At 34.4% G+C, this 20,193-nt stretch overlaps 4 protein-coding genes across 21 annotated transcripts; 3 read left to right on the top strand and 1 right to left on the bottom strand.

Annotated features, from left to right (window-relative positions):
- The first annotated feature begins 520 nt into the window (after positions 1-520).
- On the top strand, positions 521-5,907 carry LOC108479553 (calmodulin-binding protein 60 A). Of its 11 annotated transcripts, none has more exons than XM_053022805.1 (8): positions 525-775; positions 1,074-1,162; positions 1,902-1,980; positions 2,803-2,855; positions 2,978-3,468; positions 3,984-4,144; positions 4,630-4,836; positions 4,931-5,907. In XM_053022805.1, exons 1-8 carry the CDS (start codon positions 764-766, stop codon positions 5,534-5,536), a joined length of 1,698 nt encoding a protein of 565 aa, XP_052878765.1. In that variant the 5' UTR covers positions 525-763; the 3' UTR covers positions 5,537-5,907. The 11 variants fall into 11 exon arrangements, with proteins under 11 accessions (XP_052878771.1, XP_052878769.1, XP_052878765.1 ...); XM_053022808.1 differs by having other exon boundaries at positions 1,057-1,162; XM_053022807.1 differs by having other exon boundaries at positions 525-793; positions 1,057-1,162.
- A 588-nt stretch (positions 5,908-6,495) lies between these two features.
- Positions 6,496-8,454, top strand: LOC108477211 (succinate dehydrogenase subunit 7A, mitochondrial). 2 transcript variants are annotated; one of them, XM_017779691.2, is made up of 5 exons: positions 6,496-6,547; positions 6,664-6,744; positions 6,859-6,927; positions 7,477-7,579; positions 8,155-8,454. In XM_017779691.2, exons 2-5 carry the CDS (start codon positions 6,691-6,693, stop codon positions 8,235-8,237), a joined length of 309 nt encoding a protein of 102 aa, XP_017635180.1. In that variant the 5' UTR covers positions 6,496-6,547; positions 6,664-6,690; the 3' UTR covers positions 8,238-8,454. The 2 variants fall into 2 exon arrangements, with proteins under 2 accessions (XP_017635180.1, XP_052879358.1); XM_053023398.1 differs by lacking the exon at positions 6,496-6,547 and having other exon boundaries at positions 6,554-6,744; positions 6,856-6,927.
- A 1,174-nt stretch (positions 8,455-9,628) lies between these two features.
- On the top strand, positions 9,629-11,944 carry LOC108479314 (LIM domain-containing protein WLIM1-like). The gene is made up of 5 exons (XM_017781838.2): positions 9,629-9,936; positions 10,731-10,827; positions 10,923-10,963; positions 11,080-11,166; positions 11,454-11,944. Exons 1-5 carry the CDS (start codon positions 9,799-9,801, stop codon positions 11,658-11,660), a joined length of 570 nt encoding a protein of 189 aa, XP_017637327.1. The 5' UTR covers positions 9,629-9,798; the 3' UTR covers positions 11,661-11,944.
- Positions 11,945-12,452: 508 nt separating this feature from the next.
- On the bottom strand, positions 12,453-17,755 carry LOC108479313 (nucleobase-ascorbate transporter 6). Of its 7 annotated transcripts, none has more exons than XM_017781836.2 (16): positions 17,562-17,753; positions 17,170-17,221; positions 16,877-16,975; positions 16,038-16,135; positions 15,730-15,906; positions 15,241-15,341; positions 14,949-15,024; positions 14,801-14,860; positions 14,487-14,671; positions 14,020-14,116; positions 13,802-13,888; positions 13,611-13,669; positions 13,418-13,509; positions 13,235-13,312; positions 12,963-13,123; positions 12,453-12,843 (listed from the first exon to the last, which is right to left on the bottom strand). In XM_017781836.2, exons 3-16 carry the CDS (start codon positions 16,962-16,964, stop codon positions 12,625-12,627), a joined length of 1,578 nt encoding a protein of 525 aa, XP_017637325.1. In that variant the 5' UTR covers positions 16,965-16,975; positions 17,170-17,221; positions 17,562-17,753; the 3' UTR covers positions 12,453-12,624. The 7 variants fall into 7 exon arrangements, with proteins under 7 accessions (XP_017637325.1, XP_052879462.1, XP_017637324.1 ...); XM_053023502.1 differs by having other exon boundaries at positions 17,599-17,753; XM_017781835.2 differs by lacking the exon at positions 17,562-17,753 and adding an exon at positions 17,397-17,475.
- Between the last annotated feature and the right edge of the window lie 2,438 nt (positions 17,756-20,193).

Raw genomic sequence — 20,193 nt, 5'->3', positions numbered from 1 at the left:
TTAAGAGTAGATATAAATGTAAATTTTAATAGATGATTAATTTGCACTAATTTACCCATTTTGAGTAGAAATAGAAAAATGCAACATGAATCTTAATATTTTTTACCTAATGCTACTCATCATTGAATTTAATATTACTTACATAAGAAATTTTAAAATTTAAATCATCACTTAACAACATATATGGATAATTTTTAACGAAAAAGTCAAATTACACTTTTTCTAACATATAAAAATTAATTAATTTATTTTTAATAAAAAGACAAAATATAATCTAACTTTTAATATTGATATTTTTACTTGATTCAAACCTAAATATTATAATTTTTAATAACTTAATTTTACCATTTAAAATAAAATCATATTTAATTAGTATTATATCAAAATTAATAAATATATTATATAAACTTTTTTACGTACGGGGTGTTGTATGTATAAAATGTAAGAAATATTTTATCGTAAAATTAAAATTGAAATTAAAGTCAAATTCCATTACACGCTTAGATTAGATTTAGATAGGGTCGGAACGAAATGGATGGAAAATGCGTATTATTATGTGGACCCCACCCCTCAAATCTAGTCCAAAACGCGGTTTGTCGGGTCCCATGTTACGGACAAAAATCCTTGCTTGCAGACACAGCATATACAGCAACCTTTGGCATTGCAGTTAAACTCGAAGAAAGGAAAGAGAGAAAAAAGATAATAATAAAATGAAAAGAGTTTTGCGGCGAAGAAGCATCCCAGATTCCGCCAAATTCAGGCAATGGATAGGAAAGTGAGATTAAAGTGCTAGGTTGCTTTTGCCTTTACTTTTTATTTTTATTCTTTTGGATTTTACTCATTTGATTAGCAGTGTTTATGAATGAGTAGCTTATATATGTATATGTTAACTCCCCCGGGCTGTTTCATAATTTCATTTTATTATTGAAGTGGCGCATGGTGGGTTCTTTGGCTGTTGTTGTTGTTGTTGTCGTCTAGGTGTTTGTTAAATGAACCTAATCGTTTCCCGCCATCGATACTGCTTAGCTTTTGGGGTGTTTTTGTTGTTGGAGTTAGTAGTATTAATGTCACAGAAAAGGCCCCAGGAGGATGGTAAGGCTCGACCGTCTGAAGGGAACAGTCCTGATCAAGATAAACGGAGAAGGGTTCCAACCTTGAGAAAGTATTCCCCTTCCCTTTCCTGTTTTCCTATTCTTGCTTATATTTTGAAACAAATTGGATTTTCCTTGTTTGGTATAATTCATGTGTTTAATATGATTGAAGTTCAGAATGGAAGAGTGATATTTTTACTGGGTTTATTACTTGCTTACCAAAGTTCTTGATTAAATATGTCTTCCCAATTTGTAAAATGATTAAAATTCTCTGCAAATTTTGAAACTAATTAGAGAACTGAATTACTCTTTTTATTTTTCACTTAATTGAGTCGATTGCTCCTTGGACTTTATTTTCTTGCAATTTGTTGTAGTGGACATCCATGAGCTTTCATCAGGGTTATGGGGTTTTTTCTATTGAATGATATGTTAGGAGAGTGGGAGATGTTCTAAAGCTGTTATGGCGGATATACATGCTTTTCAATACATATGAGGAGGCAAACATATTTGGCTATTTTACCATAGAGTGTTGAGTTGCCATTAGCTTTTATTCAAAACAAAGTTGCTACATAAATTTGACAACTAAAAATATGAGAAAAGAAATGGTTTGCATGGTCCTAGAAGTAGTTTTGGTGCTTTTGGTGTTGGTAATGGAGCAATATTCCTCGAATACATTTTCATTCTTTATGTAGATGAATCTTACCTGTGATTATTTGATGTATGTGATAATTGGTAATAATAATCGATGTAAAATTATGCATTATTTATTCTGTTTCTTTAGGCTGCTAATCTATTTGTAAACTATGCCAGTGTGGTTCAGGAGGTGATGAAGTTGCAGTCTGTCCAACATTTGCTGGAGCCAGTTTTGGAGCCATTGATTCGTAGGGTGGTATGTTTCTTCCTTTGATCATGTTATTTCTTCAATTCTGTATTCTGTTTTTTTCAGCCCTTTTTTCAATTAAAATCTTGTCAGGTTTTCTCATTCAACCATGAAATTTAAAGTATGCATTGATACTATATGCCCGTTCTTTTCTATTCAGTCCCTTCCTTCAGATTGCTTTGAAATATTTGAAGTTTTAATATTTTATAATGAAAAAATAGTAAAAGGAAATCGGCCCTCTAAAAACTTATAATTGGGTCTTTTCTTTATCTCATCCGCCCAATATAAAATCCCTGGCTTCACCCCTAGTAAGAATAGGGGATGATGCCTCTCAATAATTGAAATCATAAAACTACCATGTCCCATGTCCCATGTCCTTTACTGCCTACTGACAATTACTTTTATCAGCGTCCTGTGTTTCAATCTTGATTCAACTCTAAGTCTGTTTTATAGACTGTCTTAAATGCTTTTCAGTTCATTCAACAAATTCTTTCCGCTTCTTCAGTCAACTGTTTTATACATCTTTGTAATCGTTTGGAGCATGAATTTTTCTTTTTTTGCTTCTGTGGGTGGACAACTGGACATGCTGTCAAGTAGGGTTGTATTTTTATTTATTCTGATATTTTTGTTATTTCTTCGTAAACACCCTTGTCATGATGTCTGGCATCTAATTTCAAAGCTTTTTCAGGAAAATGGAGCAAAAACTTGAATTTCATATCTATTTGTACCAAGCTCCCATTCTTTTACTGGTGTTTTGCTGCACAATACTTTTTAAAAAGTAATTAAATATATTAAGAATTGGATGTAAATTACCAATCCTCTGTTTTGTAGGTCAAAGAAGAAGTTGAATTGGCTCTTAGAAAGCATTTGAATAATATGAAAAGGTATGAATTCAATTCAAAGAAGGAAGAAAAAAAAGTATGAATTAGAAATATTTTCTTCCAGAGCTGTGTTAACTTGTTTGTTTATACTAAACCACATGGTAACACTCCTTGTTTGTTTTAAGGAATGGTGGGAAGGAGGTAAATTCTTCCGAGTCAAGAAGCTTACAACTCCAATTCTTAAATAATCTCTCCCTTCCTGTGTTCACTGGAGCTCGAATCGAGGCAGAAGATTGTTCCACCATAAAAGTGGCTATCGTTGATGCTCTTACTGGACAAATAGTTACCTCTGGTCCGGAGTCTTCTGCCAAAGTAGAAGTTGTAGTCCTTGAGGGAGATTTTGATGGCGATGAGGAGGACAACTGGGCGGTTGAAGAGTTTAACAATAACATTGTAAAAGAGAGAGAAGGAAAGAAACCTCTTCTTACCGGAGATTCATTTCTAACTCTCACCGAGGGCATAGGTTTAGTGGGTGAGATTTCATTTACAGATAATTCAAGCTGGACTAGATGCCGTCGTTTCAGACTTGGTGCTAGAGTTGTGGATGGCTCTGGTGGAACTAGAGTAAGAGAAGCAAAGACAGAATCCTTCATTGTCAGGGATCACCGTGGAGAATGTAAGAACTTGATTAAATCCATTTTTGATGAACATGTATCTATTTATTGTGTAGCAAATTTCTGCTTAAATTAATATGTTGATAAGATGTAGAATAATTTCAGGCTAAATGGATGCTTGTACCTTTGAGCAGTGTTGGTTAGTACAGTGTTCAAAACTTGAAATACAAGTTCTATAGTGTTCAAAACTTGAAATACAAGTTCTATATTGCTATAATTCATATTTGATACATATAGACAATCACTCCACAATGTTGATGTTACCAAGATGTTGAATTAACTATAATTTATTGGTCACTTCTAACTTTCTTCACTTTTAGTATAGTCTTAGACTGTGAAGAGCAATATTAGTCTCTGGGTTCCAAGAACAACTAGAAAAAAAATGGGGAGGTTGATATTTGGAGTGCTGGAAAGTTAGCCCTTTCTTTTTCTTTTTATTTTTTTCTGTTTTCTTAGAACTTGTTTTCTTCAGAAGTTGTTAAAGAAACATGTTTTGAACTTTGGTTTCTGGTTGCAGTATACAAGAAGCATCATCCTCCATCTCTTTCTGATGAAGTATGGAGATTAGAGAAAATTGGCAAAGATGGGGCTTTCCATAAGCGCTTGAGTCGGGAAAATATCAACACTGTTAAGGATTTCTTGACCATGCTCTGTATAAATCCTCCAAGGCTTCGACATGTGAGATTCTTCTGCTTTATATCTCTTTTTGTGAAACTTGGAGTTTAATCAGTTTTAAGTACTCATTGAACTTAAGCATGTTTGGTTAGCTTTTGAGAAGGAACTGTGCTGTGAATGTTACAGGATTAGATCACACAAATTCATTTATGAAAAATATAACGTAAAAGGTTCCTTGGACATTTGTTTCATATTACTTCCAACTTTATGCAGTTTACTTACGGGACCCTATGCCTGCATTGATTAAAGTTTAGTTTTGCTACTGCACCAAGGATATTCTTTTATCAGCAAATAATTGAACAATGATATAAATTTGGAAATTAAATGTAACTTAGCATCTCTAAGATATCCATGCTTTGCCGAAGCTTCACCAGGTTACATGTTGACTATTTGACACCAATTTAAGCAGCTTTGATGCTTAAAGGTAGTATTTTGATGATGCCAAAATGCTAAAAGAAAGCAATATTTGTTTCATGAGATATATGCAGATCCTCGGCACCGGTATGTCTGCTAAGATGTGGGAAATCACTGTGGAGCATGCTCGAACATGTGTGCTTGATAAGAGGAGGCACGTGTATTGCCCTCCTGGTTCTCAACAGAAATCTGGTGTGATCTTCAACGTTGTGGGACAATTGACAGGACTACTTTCAGAATGCCAGTACCTTACAACTGATAAGCTATCAGAAACTGAGAAGGTAAAACTTCCCTTATCTAATCTTATTATTATTATTTCTTTGCATTTCTTCACTCCTTTCATTAATGGCTTCTGATTATCTGCTTGCCCATTAGATTGAAGCTCAGAACTTGGTAATTTCTGCATTTGAACATTGGGCAGAAGTTATCTCGTTTGACGACGAAGCCTCTCTCATAAGTAGTTGTTCAAAATTAGCTAAGATTCCTTGCACAAACTCAGCCAAGACAGAGAATTCTAATGGTAGCAAGGTTTTGGCTTCTCAAAAGATGGATGGATATGATTATGCTCAAACAAGTGCTTCTTCTCCCGATATCATCTCAACCATCTATTCAGTTTGGGGTATGGGTGGATTGGAGGATTATGCCCTGCATGGTATCGAAAACCCGGATCTTAGATATGACCAAACATTGAGTTATCCTGGCCAAGTCAATAATTCCCTAACGTGTGACGCAGATATTTCTCAGACTTTTGGTGACGAGGATCATCTTGGATATTTTGATGGTGATCTTCATTCCCAGGGCCTTGGTTTGGAATCACAAGCGGATCTACAAACTGCTGTTGACGGATTCCTTGTGCAACGTACAGTTGCTGACCCAGCGAAGACGAGATGGACCAAGGTTTTTAGTGTACTGAAGTGGTTCTCTATCAAAAGAAAAGTTAAAGAAAAATTTCTAGGTCTGAGATATGGCACTGGACTTTAATACTTTTGCAGGTGCAGTGGGAAATAGTAGGGGGGAGCCAAGTGCTGCCTTATTGAATTTTGGTTGGTTATAGAATTGAAGAGGTTGAAGTATCCTAGGTTTACACCATACAGCTGCTTGTTTACAAATCCTTGGTGGAGGTCAGAAATGCAGTACTCTGTATCATATTACACTGTAAATATTATATTGATGGGCAACACAGAATTTCGTAGATTTTTAGTTGTAAATTATCACTGTTGCTTCAGTGGAAGCATGGACCATGCATGAATGAAATGCTTTTGTTTGATAGCTGCAAATTTATTGCATTTTTTGTATATCAGCTTTCTTTTCCGGTTTAATAAAATGAGTTCAAGTGAGTCTTGACCATAAAATCTGTGGAAAAACAAGTATATAGGCACCTAGTATCTCATCGTTCAGCTCTTTTCTTGTTTGCTATAGGCAATCTTATGTATTAATTAACTTATTAATGATAATGGAAAAAAAGGTTGAAAACACATGTACTCTTTCGTATAATTTAGGTACTTACGTACTAAATTAAAGAAAATATATTAAATATAATTTTATGATTTAAGCCTAAAACGAGGGAAATAAATGGAAAGTAAGAGAAAATATGATATTTTCTTTGTTTGGATAAATATTTTTTTATTTAAGAGAAAATACATTTTGCTGTATGAAAAACTCTATTTTGGGATTAAAATGTGAAATAAAAATTCATTATAGTAAATTTTTCTTCCCTTTACTAATTTTAATTATTTAAACAAAATATGTATTTTTTCTTAACCTTTCTTTATAATTATTTAACTGAACATAATGGAAAATTTTATTCAGACTGAATTTGAATTGACTCTAATTTCTTATTTATTATTCCAGAAATAATAAATGTTTTAAATATTATAATATTTTATAAACAAACTTAAATTAAAAATATTAATTTCTACTATTAAAATTTTAATCGGAAGTTAACCTAAGGATATCCAAATTCAGTCCAGGCCGGGCCCGCCCTACAAAAACGTAGGAGTTGAATAATTTTAGTGAGAAAATTAAAGCCCTATTGGCGTTTTCCTTTGGTCGACAATCGACAATCCCCACCCAGCAGCTAACTTATTGTTTTTATTTTTGTTCTTCAGTCTGAAAATCAGTGAGAGATTGAAGAGATGGCCTTTTTCCTTGGACAAAGTAGCCTTGTGAACCACTTCCGATCTTATCAGGTATTAAAGAATATAAACATTTTATACGTGTATAGATCTTTGTTGGGTCTTTGCTTGATTTGTTCATAGCTCTATCTAATTCGGTCTATGAAAATTGTCCTCTGATTAAAGCAGAAGACACAGGCTTCCATGGCTGTGCCAACACGAGCATTTCATGTTGAACTTGGGGATCGTGAGAAAGCTGTGAGTTTTCCCTTTTACTGTATTTCTTTCTGAGTTCGACTTTCTTGATAATAAATATATACGCCCTTTTGATTCTTTTCATTTTTACTCTTTTGACCCGCTTTGATAATTTCAACTTCGAGCATTTAGTTCAGCTCATAATTCCATGAGGTAGTGTTTTGGGGTTTTATAGTTGCCATTGCATCTTCTTTGAGTTGGCCCATGTTAATTGATGGAATTGCAGAGGGGAAGAATATTATTTGAAATGATTCGGAATGTTGGTCTGTTTTAAACCTTCTTGATCGTGATTTTCAAGAAATTTTTTTAAAACGGATTTTTATGTTTAGCTACTGAGTAATTACATTGGATACGGAAATTGGGTTTTGATTATTGGTGATTACTTATAATCTAATGATTCTAATCCTTTAATCAGTTCCGTATTTTATGACATGGATTGGGGAGGATTAGAAGTCATCAGATCTTTTTAATATTTATTCACGTGCGTGTGTTCTTACATGTGATGCTTTTGTGCATACTTGACATCGTGTTGATATGGATTACACCCTGCAGCTCTTGGCAAAGGACCCTTCGTTAAGTCGTTTTAAATCTTATAAGAAGAGTGTGTCGACACTGAAGAGAATTGGGGATGTTCTTACAGTTGTTGTTGTAGCAGGTGAGCCTACTTTTGCTAAAAGTTGAATGAATTGGCCCTTGAATATAACTCCACAAGAAGTTGGATTTGATTCTCCACTATCCTTTTTAGATATGCTCTAAATATCACTAATATTTGGTAAATTTGGATATTATACTTTGATTGTAACTGGAAATCTTCTTTCTTTTGAATCTTTTTAGTTTTCACTTTCCCCTTTTTTCTTACTCTGCCGGGCGGAGGGGGGGGGGGGTGGGGTAGGGAGAGACTTGAAATGAAAGAATGCTACCTGTTTGGTGATGAGTCCTCACCTTGTCAATGGCTAGATTGTAATAATTAGTTTGGTTAATGGCTACTCTCTTATGCCCTCCCTTACCCATTCAATGAGATTGTGAAATTATGAACCAATTCGCGAACAAGGGAAGCATGTTGAATCAATCTTAATAGATTTGATGGATTAGAAAGTGCTACGATTTCTAGAGTTCGCTGTACTGGACCCTGCATAAGATCAGAAAGAAATATAGTGTTTCTGCTTAAATGGATGATCATCTATGACTAAACTTGTTGTATGATGATGGTGTTTTGTTCATTTGTTTCAGGTTGTTGCTATGAAATTTATGTCAAGGCAGTAATGCGAGAAGAAGCTAGGAACAAGGCAAAGGCTGGTGGTGGAAGTAAATGAGGCTGTGCAAGCTTTGGCCTGTGTGTGGAAACGAAAAAGTGGATGTCAGCATTTCATCTTGTTTTTGGCAATGCTGTTTTAGATTTTAAAGATTTTGTCTAGTGATAAATAAGCAAAACTGACGTGTTATGACATTGTTGAAGACCCTAGTCTGCAAATTTCCATCATGTTCTCATCATATGAATTCTGTCATAAAAAAAAATGATGATTCCAATAATTTTAGAAACTAGCCCGTTAATAGGGTTTGGAGTATGCAGTGTGACATGAAGGAAACTCCCAAATCCTTGCTGGTATTGGTGGGGGGCATCATCAACATGATGTCAAACCAGAAGATCCGATTGCATTGTAGCAAGAGCTTTGTCGCATTTAACTTTGATAATTGATTTGGGAGTACGGTCAATTGTTCCTGCAGTAATCATGTTTGTAGATTGTAGATGATGTGGTTTAAAGATGAAAGAAGTGAACCAAACTGCGCCTTGGGGATTTAGTCCACAGATGGTTTCCTTCGATTCTAGTAGAGCAGGTTTGTTATATTATTTAAATATATTTTGATTGAGCTTCAACAAGATGGTTGTTGAATGGTCGGCTTTGGCCCATCTCACTAGTAAAAAAGGGGCTTGAAAGTGCTGGTTGTTGGTCAGGCTTAAAATAATTGCCGATTCCTCCTAATGCCACCAGCTTTATACAGGTTCTCCTCTTCTTACTGGAGTTTTGCTCAAGTTGGAAACCGGGAAATAAATTCATTTTACAAAAAAGATCGTTGTCCTGATTTAGGTGGGAATGGGATGAGTATATTAATTAATTAATTTTTATAAATAATATAATATAATATCATTTCAACTCCAATTTAGAGGAAATGGAGATAAATTAGTCATTTCATATTGGATTATGTTTTTCATTTTTGTAATTGAGATTTTTAATTTGATGTAATACAGTTTAAATCACAAGGATTATTTGACCTACTTATCACATTGGAATGAAAAGGATTAAGGAAAAATACAAAAAAAAAAGGAACCCAAAATCGGAAACTATTAACTAAATGTTCAAAGTTTTATTGTTTAAAAACTTTTAAATAAAAATTTATATTAAAGATACAAACGGTAAAAAATTGGATACAAGGAATATTTCTTATGAAACATTCCAGTAAATGTAAATGTGAATGGTAAAATTGATATATTAAAAATGATTTTGTTAAATTTATTTTAATTATTGGAGAGCCGTGGCAGAGGGTACTACATTTTACTGCTTTAGCCTGAAGATGGTATAAATTCCAGTAATTTACTCACTGTTTGTGTCCTAATTCTATATGGGCGGCCACACTTGTATTATTAATTTATATTATATAATATCTTTTAATTATTTTTGAGATGCAATTATTACTTAAACTTCAAATTCAATATCTGTGAGCTGTAATCGCATACACGAGAATTTTGAATTAATAAAAACAAAATTAAGAAAGGAGAGAGAACAAACAAAAAAAGTCTTCTCTATCTTTGTTGTCGCCTTTAACATCAACAACAAAAAGAAAAACAGAATTATCGAAGGAAAGATCTGAAAGAGAATGGCAACTTTTGCAGGGACTACCCAGAAATGCAAGGCTTGTGAAAAAACTGTTTACTTGGTTGACCAGCTTACTGCTGACAACAAAGTTTATCATAAAGCTTGCTTCAGGTGCCACCATTGCAAGGGTACCCTTAAGGTTTCATTCACTCTCACATTTACATGTATTTTGTGTTGTTTTTTCATCTTAATCCTGTCTTTTTGTTAATTAGTTTATCTTGGATTTGTGTGTATCTGGGGTTTAAATAGTATTACTTTTTTTAGTCAGTCCTTTCTGTTGATTGATCATAGGTTGCAGACAGACAGCTTTTATGATCAAAGCTGCCTGCCATTTTGCAACTTGTGTTTGAGATCTCATCACTTGCTATAGAATTAAACCCTAAATCCTAAACCCTAAACCCGAGTTACATGTACCATGTGGCTTCATTGCTTATCCATTTTTTTCCTGAACTTGGTTTGAGTAAAAACTTATCAGTTTAGGTTGTATAGAATTTGCTACTGAGAATTCATAAAACACAATCACCTAGTCAACTGTTTTTGGTGGAATCACAATTAGATTGTGCCCAAAACATTGAAGCCTGAGCTACAAATGGCTGAAAAGTGATCACTTGTATGTATTAAATGTAGGGATATGAAATGGTCTACTGGATTTGGTACACATACGCTTTTCTTTTTCATTGAGTGTCTAGGAAACAACGGATATGATTTGGACTACTTTCACCCTTTTTTCCTGTATTCAACTGCACACTCGTATTAGTGAACATGTCGGATACGAATAATCAGGACTCTACAACAGTGAAAACGTCCGCATATTGACTTGTTATTATGAGCTGTTCATTCAAAGAATCATGTCTGCTTGGCAGTATTGCACCTTGAACCCCTTTCTTCTTTATCCTATGTGTTGTTTACTCATCTTTTCTGACAAATTTGCAGCTAAGTAATTATAGCTCCTTTGAGGGTGTCTTGTATTGCAAGCCTCACTTTGATCAACTATTTAAGATGACTGGCAGCTTGGATAAAAGTTTTGAAGGTGCTTACTAGTTAATGAGTTGATTTCAGGCTTATTTACTTTCCCGTTATTTCTGCTTCAAAAGACCGGTTATTTTGATTGTTTTGCTTTGTCAGGAACTCCTAAAACTGTTAGGGTAGACCGATCAGCTGACCAGGTACCTCCGTCTTCCCTTTCCAGGCCACATAAATCTTGTTTAGCCCTTAACTCAAACTACCATACTTGATCATCAAGGACTGTTATAAGTTGATAATTCTGAGTGGAACTCTGCAGGTCACCAACAGCAAATTTTCGGGCTTGTTTGCCGGAACTCAAGAGAAATGTGTTGCTTGCAAGAAAACTGTGTACCCGATTGAAAAGGTATTCGTCCCAATTTTAAATTATTAACTGCATAACTTGTAGGAAAAACATATCTTTTTGTCTCATCAAGTTTTGCATCAATGATTAAGAATGATAACTGGCCAAACTAAGCTGGTTCTGTTGTTCTCGTTTATGAAACAAAGCCAGTCAATTTTGCAGAGTCACCCTAGGTAATATGGATTTACTTGATTGATACCGAAAGCTAGAGTCCTTTTGTACAACACCGCATTGCCTTAAGTAAATTTTTTGATGGTATTTGAGTTTTACCGGTTTTCCCGAATCCTCAGGTGGCGGTTGATGGCACTTCATATCACAAGGCTTGTTTCAGATGCACGCATGGAGGTTGTGTTATCAGCCCGTCAAACTACGTTGCGCATGAACATCGTCTATACTGTAGACATCACCACAATCAACTGTTCAAACAGAAGGGTAACTTCAGCCAACTCGACAAGCACGAAGAAGCTAAAGGGGTGACTGAGAACACTGTGGCCTAAGGATCCTGTCTTCAAGCATGAATCGGTTTCAACTTGTGAAGCATACGAAGTGCTACTATTGTGTTAATCCTATTATATGTATTCGTCATCGGAGATAAACATTCAGCTGAAGAGTTTGAGATTATTGATATAATTTTTTTTTTCTTTGTGATCTTTTTGAATTGATGCATTTGAGTACAAAATTGGTGTTGATTCGTGTATGGTCCCAAGAATAATCGGATTGGTTTATAGAATGCAATATTTTGTTGTATAATAATAATTCGAACCTAGACTATTTTTAGAAAGGTGAGCACTCAACTAATAAGTCATAACTTATATCTAATGGTTTTATTAACTTGAAAGCCATTTTTACCTACAAGCTGTGTAAACATATATATATAATTGTGGAAAGTTGTGTAAACATATTTGATATTCCTTGCTCGATAAAGACCAAGAGGTAAGTATGCTTCGTAAAAAAAATTACGTTTAAGTTGTAATTATCAGATCAATGTTGCATGAACGTAATATCCTTAGTCAATACTTTGATACGGTAGGATACTGGTAAAGCAGTTGATTATCTTTTTAGTTATGAAGCGACATCCTTGACCGTATGGAAGACGAGGACTTTTTGTTGTCCTAGGCCGAGGGGAGAAGGCATTTTAATGGCTATTGGGCCAATGGCTTCACTCTTGTCGATCACAAGGATGTGGACGATGCCTGCTTAGCAGCCAGCGCAGGAATCAGTAGACTAAAACTTGGAAAGCAAAAATCAGAAATAAGATAAACTTCAACAGAGGCATTACATTGCATTGCTTACTTCAAACCCGTGTCTCCATTGGAATTAGTCATTTAAGTGTTCTTATAAAGGGAAACACCAACTGCTATAGCGTGTAATACAATTAACATGGAATTAAATAGTAATGATGTCGTCCACAAAGGGCAATTGAGATTTTACAACTTAAAATGACAATACCTCCATTATATCTCACACAGATGGGAAATATTTGTTTAGGTTGAAGGGGAGGGAATAAAATTCTTCACTCCTCGAATCACCCTTGAAGGATCGGAACTTGTCCCACCAGTGCTTACCCCTGTCCTTCCTAATCCCACTGTCCTTGCGGTGCAATGTGTTATCGAGGAAATATGCCAAGCATCCCGCTACGAACGCTTCCGATGAGAATGGCACATTTACAATGTCATTGAACTGTTAACAAATGAGTAGATATCCTTGTCACTCACATTCACTTCACTCTAAAATCACTACACAAAAAGGTTGTCTAAGAATAAAACCGTTGAAAACAGATTTAGCATGGATATACATACCCATCTTGCGCCTGTGTGAACAGGACCATAGCCATTAATTGCGGTATACTCATTGAAGTACTGTGGCACAGATAAGCCCATAAAAACAGAGAAGCCTAATATAAATTTTGTACGGAAGCTGTTGAGGTTGCAAAACTGAAGAAAACTAAGACCCCCAGCACCTGCAGAAACATAAGGAAATAGATTCATTATATAATTTCTTGAAACACCTTGGTACAAATAAAATGGAGATCCACATGTTTCCTTGTGAATAGCTCCAATCAGTTACCTACCAACATATGCAAAGAATAGGCAGTACAATGCAGCAATAATAGGTGCTGGAATTGAAGCAAAGACTGCTCCAAATTTCCCTGCACATTAAGTATAAAAAAAAAATCAGTAACTGATATGACAAAGAAAATGCTCAACGTCTATTTAGAAAGAAGAAAAAGAACCCATAAATCAGAAAATTTTACCAAGAATAGAGAAGAAAATCATAAACCCTGCTGAGATTTGGACAACCCTTCGGCTGCCAACTCGTGTTAAGGCTAAAAGGCCAGCATTCTCTCTGTAGAGAGAACAAAGTTAGTACACAAATTCTGTTTTCAGATTAATTGAGCACAGTAAAAGTAGGTCCAACATTGTGTTCATTGCTTGTCAGAGCCTTACACAGAAACTGAGGAACCATTGGCAGTTCCAAACAATCCCGACACCAAAATTGCAACTCCCTAAAGCAAGTCAAAGAAAGTTACTTCACAAAAATAAATAAAAATTCAAGATTTAACTGAAGTTCAGCAAATGCAGATGAAGGCAAAATTTCTAAACAATTAGACATGAATCAACAAGCTTTTTAAAATTACCTGCCAACCAATACCACGGCTAAGAATAGATGGTGGCATTGGAGTCGCACTTGCATATCTTGACACAGAAATAAAAGCCCCAGTGGACTGTTCAAGCCATTGTACAGGTAAAAAGTTAGTATATTTTGAATAACACTGCAATTAACCATTAACTTCCAAAGAGTATGAAGGAATTTGTTTGGATGTTTTAGCAGTTAAGAAAATAGAAGAAAACAAACCTCTACAAGGGCAACAAAAGAAGCCATCATCATAGCAAAGGCTTCACCAGCATCAAATGATGGCGCTCCCCATTGAAAGGGATAAGGAACTCTTATCCTGCAAACCCCTAATTCTCGTAAGCTAATTATAACTACACCATTCTTGACGAATGCTATTATATCATGGTAAAATAAATCTTAGGATTGTTATCAAACACAAGCCCAAAGTGCCTTCTGTATGAAAACCACTGTTAGCACCTCCAAAATAAACTACTAACTATAATTCACTGAAGGCAACAAGTCCTCGTATAAAACATTTAGTGATACAAGCAACTCTTGCCAAATCAACAAGCCCAACTTAAAAATGCATGGCCTCACCTCTTAAGTGATACTGAAACCCTAAGACTTAATAAAATTCATCTTAAAGAAAACCTAACTTTTAGTGATATACCAATCAAGAAACAGGTGATTGAGCTGCACAAACTCACCATGGAGCAGCATCTATTAGACCAGAACGATCAGTTCTACAGCTTGTTTGTGTTTTTGGTGCTGTACCATTATAAGCTCCACCCACAGTGAGTAAATGAGCATAAATCCAGACAATCACCACTGAAAACAAGACAGCAAATCGATCAAAGACATTTCTTCCAGACTTTATCACATGAGGCACGTACTGCAAAATAAAAACAGATAAGCAATGATTAATTAGATAAAGTTTATAGTTTTTAAACTCAAGTTAGATCATCCAAGACTATAACTAGAAGATGGATATCTGAATGTCCCGAAAGTTATAAGACATTACCTGTGAGACAAATACTATAAGAATCAGCTGAGGCAGTCCAATCTCCACACATTTGGCAACCTAATAATTGACACAATAGTCAAAATCCATGGTGATGATGATATAATACCATGTTAGACTAAGTCTATCATATAAAGCAGAGACTCACCCCAGGAAAGCCAAACTCGTAAAGCCCAAAACCAACTAGAGATACCAAAGGAACGACTGAAAGTGGACTTAAAAACCTGGAAAAAAGAAAAATGCAATCATATGATTAAAATAGTTAATTGAAAGTCTCACTAAAATATTTGAATTTGGTACATTCAAGTGAATCAGCATGAAGCATGTATTAGTCAGAGACCATAAAAAAATCAACCTAGTTTCAATTTATTTACAAGGAAAAACGTATAAAGCCAAGCTGTTCAAACTTTCCCTGAAAAATTGAACACAAGTAAACTAACCTCGCAACATTACGCCAAAGGCCACTGAAGCCAAGGACAATCTGAAGAGTGGAAGCTACAATGAGGGCACCTTGAGTCGCCCGCATTATCCTTTTAAATCTCTGAAAGGCATTAAAACACAATACTTAAATAAACCAAATGTAGTTCTCTGAAAAAGCAGTAAAACACAATACTTCAAAAAACCAAAGAAAACACCAATATGTAGAAGTTAATATTCGAACTGGACAACTTAGTTACGCTCTTTTCTGTATTTTAAATTTTCAAGTAATAAAACTACATTATAATGAGAATGGAATGTTCCTTTCAATGGAATGATGAAGAATGAAGTCGTTTTATATCACATAAGTAATGATCGAGCTGCATGGTAACCATGTCCCATACTGGAGTAGGTAAATACTTGCTTTTCCAAATCAATACGCAACTTTAGTAATTACAAAGTCCAAACATACATTGTTTATTATGGTAAAGTTGGTGTATAGATCACGGTACCTCAATAGGATCTGAGCTGTCACTGAACCGACCAGCAAGAATAATTGAGATTGTTGTTGGGACAAAGGTATAAGACCCTCCAATCACAGCAGGCAATCTAGACCCAAACAGTGACTGCAATAATGTGTTCAAACCAGCAACAAAGAGTAGAGTCTGGATAACCTTTGCTTTCTCCTCCTATAGTGGTCATTGATAAAACATTGTTGAAATTATTAAGGCAGGCAAAATGCCATAGTAAAAGCATAAAGCAAAATACCATGGTACTCAAAGTAAGTAACAATTGTTGATTGTTTTTCATGGGGACTTACATTTCCACCTCCCATCTGGGGAACAAGTGAAGTTGGAATGATCACTGTCGTTCCAAGCATCACAAGATAATGTTGGAAACCAAGAAGGATGGCCTCGGCTGCATCAAATACAGACCAAAATGTCAAGAGATTAGTTGCAACATTTTTCAACCGGCATTCAAATACCAGCAATAGCAGCCATTTAATATAGCCAAGTGAAGGCATATCTAAAATATTTATTTAATATCTTGATCCCACATCAAAACAATAAATGAAAATTTCCTCAATTTGTTTAAAGTGGAAACAGAACACTATAAAGTGAAAGACAAATAGAAGAGGGGAAATTCAACCAAAATGAAGTCAATTAGCAAAGAGTAGGCTTTAGGTTAACTCTCACCAAAACAATAACCATATGACTAAAATTACCATCCGTAGTTACCGAAGTGAAGTTATAAAATAGACCCAAACATTACTACATGCATTGTTGAAAGGTCGTTATGTGTTTCTTTTCCCCTTCTCTTTTCTCATCCTTGCAGAATATAAAAAGAAAGTTCATTTCTTTTTAGCAGAATAATGGCATTTCACTTTTCCAAAAAGGAGTATCTTAGCCAAAAAAGCTACTTACTTTCAGACTTCAGCTAAAAGAAGAATATACATTTTACAGAAGATACATATCCAAAAAACTAAATGACTACTACCTGAACCTTACCTAGAATATTCCCAGGAGGATTCACAAGAATCACACTTTAAACCAACCAAAAATCTAACACAATACATCAGCTGCTGCTGAATGTGAAATTTAGGATCTAAACAGTCATAACTAGGGTAAAAAACAAAAAATAGACATTGAAGAAACTCACGCCATGGAGGTGGACTTGTAATGCAGTAAGAAATGTTGGGCAGCTGCTCCTTTGGTGGATGTGGCTGTGGTTCATCTACTTTTGCCATGATCTATTTCTCTATACCCAAAAAAAAAAACACACACACACACACAACTTCTGAGAATCAGCAAATGTAAACTACTAAAGCTGAGAACTACCCAGATCCCAAATCCTAAAGGAGGTAACTAAAACATTAAAAGAATGAAACACTAGAGAAAGTAAGGGAAAATAAGAAAAAGGACCCCAAAAGGCCAAAAGAGTGAGCCACTTACATGTGTAGACACTGATATAAAAGGGACAAAGTTGAACTAAAGATAAGGAAATCTGCACAAAAGATTTAAGCTTAAAAGATAAGAGAAAAAAGATGAAATGAAATGTGGGGGAGAGCAAGGAAGTGTTAATAATTGCAATAGCAAAAATAATGAGCCAACAGATTTAGGTTGTTACAAAGCAAAATCAAGTGAAGGAAAGCATTAAAGTAAAAAATAAATCATGTTACCCCACTCCACCTAAAAAGTTGTCACAGTGAAAGGAAATGCAAAAAAACAACCCACAGGCTTTTTGGAAGCAAAGAAATGAGAAAGGAAAATTTTTTATGAGAAATCAGAAATGTTTAAGCTTAAGAGAAGATTGAATTGAATGTTAAAAAGGAGTGCCGACTGACTTTCTACTCCAAGTTGTCTTTCACTTGCTTTTTTCACCTTTTCGAAGAAAATTTTTCTTTTTGTTTCTGGTCTGAAGCTACAGCCTTTATAATTATTACATGACCAACAAACACACACACAGAGGTTAAATAACATGTAACTTAAACCAAACATTAATACAATTAAGTCCTCATTGGAACAAATAAATGATAAACACGGCTAAGAATCTCATTATATCATTGAAACAAGCTAAAGGAGGGAATTAAACGACGACGTGTGGCCATATCAATTCTCAGGTTGAAAAACCTACATGTTCTTGTAAAGAAAATGACGGGATTGACCTCAGCAAGTTGGCGCCTACGTGGCATGTTTTAGGGAACTGCAGTGGCTCTGGAATGATCGAAGGGTGAGGACAATTTGGGGAACTGAGAAAAGATAATCACGTGGGTAAGAGGTGCCCCTAAAACCAATGGAGCGAGAAAAGGGATAAACGTTCATATAAGACGGTCAAAGCAAAGGCCGATACATTTCCCTTTACAGCTTGTTCTAAAAAGTATGATAAGGAAAATATGGTTTAAAATTTTGTAGGCTTTTCTAAAATGACGAAAAATAATAATTTAAAACAGGAATTCAAAAATATTTCAAAGTCTACAATATTAAGATTAGTTTGAAACAGTTGATTTCAAACAAATTTGCTTGATTTAATTTCGATTCTTATGTTAGCACGCAATAGTTTAATTAATAGGTCAAAACAAAACTAGGTAAGATGCTGAAATTGAATTTAATATTTTTGCCCTACTAACACTCTACATCAATACAGACAATTTAAAGTTTTTGTTAAGTAGATGATTATAGCATTCGTTTTTGTATATATTAACAAATGAGTTTATTTTCATTGTTTAACATATATCTATCAAAGTTTGATATTTATTCTTTTAAAAAAGAAAATAAAAAAAAAATCTCAAAGCAGAAAGAATATGAACATGAAGAATTCATGATTACTACAGTATAAAGCAGAGACCCAACTCACTATATTGATGATCTGCAGTAAGAAACTATGATGATTATTTAGATAAGTAATTTCAGGATTTTGTTAGTATCTGAAAAAGGCCAATAACAGAAACATGGGCAATTTTATTGAGATATATGGTGACGATCATAAAGAAACTATATTACTTTTTTTTAAAAATCCTTGTAAAAATAAACAATTTATACCTATAATCACATATTTACACTGCACATATCCATTTTATTTATTTGTTTTTACGATGTGGATGACTAGAAAACAAAATTAAATGAAATGTTTTAAAGTTTTAAATGATGTCTTCATTTAAATTTTCTATTTATAGTTTGCAAAACATTATATATTTGTTTTTGAATGATGTATTTAAAGGCAGCTACTTCATTTATTTGCATGTGAATTTATTATTCATAGTCTAAAATATTTAATTGGTGGTTTAAATATATTTATGGTCAATTTTTCTTTAAATCTGACTCGAACCTTTGTGTCCACCAATCAAAACCCATCTTCAATCCGTGACCTTCACCACTTCCAACTTTCATTCTCAGCACCTTCTTCGCCCCTCCTTCTACTGATTAGCACCATTGAAGTGCCCAGGCCACTGGTATTAGCCTTTAGGGTTCTCTCTAGAGTCAAACAAGTCTCTATTTGCAGCATCTAGTTATGAAGCTCTATCTCTTCTTCTCTTTTCTTTAAAGTTGCTACGTCATTTAACGATTAACCAAAGAAAATGAAATGATAATTTTATAATTTTCATCGCTATAAACATAATTTATAAATAAATTTGGTTTTTGAAGCCGCCAAGGTAGCGGGGAATTAATGTTGGTTAAATATTTTTAAGAGGATGGATGTCATTTAGTGAAATACAGCTGTAATAATACGACAAGGCTACTGCTTCATATAATTAAGGTTTCAAATTTTGTTAAAATTGGATTAAAATGCATAATGGAACACAAAAAGTGGTTTAATTGACCTGGAAATTATAGTTTTTTTGTAAAAAAATTACCGCCAGTCTATCATAAAATTAATGGCAAGGGATGAAAAGGAGAACGTGGAAAGAGATGCAAGTTGTTGAAAGTTTAGGGTACAGCCAAAGCCACCGAACCATTGCTATTGCTGATGGTAATGGTGGGACCCATTGATTGGGAAATTCTCTGGCTTTCTTTTGGCCTTTTTCGAGAATTGGAGGCACATATGTCCTTTCTCATTATACTATGAATGAGTAGAATTTGAATATAATGCATTTTTATTGATTTTCCGTTATCATCTATATTTGGTGTGTTTTCGTTAATAATTTTAAAACTGATGCTTCTGTTGATTGATTTATTGGTTAGGCTGGGGAACATTTCTTTTTTCCTAAATCATTATGGTCGAATGTATCTCAAAAAAACTAATTTTATAAATTTGTGAAATGATAAACAAATAAACTATCATTTTTCACATTTTATGTTTCACTTTCATTTAATAAACAACTATAAAGGGATGATTTGTGAATTGTAATGTGATTATTCCTTGGAGAAGTGGGAGTTTAATTTCTCTCACAAATTCATATTTGATTAAAGTGGTTGGTTGCACAATCTCTTTCACACAACGCAATCACAGACACATGTCGAGGAGCGCTAAAGCCAAGA

Source organism: Gossypium arboreum, chromosome 12 (genome assembly GCF_025698485.1).
Source record: "Gossypium arboreum isolate Shixiya-1 chromosome 12, ASM2569848v2, whole genome shotgun sequence".
NCBI lineage: Eukaryota > Viridiplantae > Streptophyta > Magnoliopsida > Malvales > Malvaceae > Gossypium > Gossypium arboreum.
Note: the sequence above shows the minus strand (reverse complement) of the source record. Positions and strands in the feature narration are given on the sequence as shown.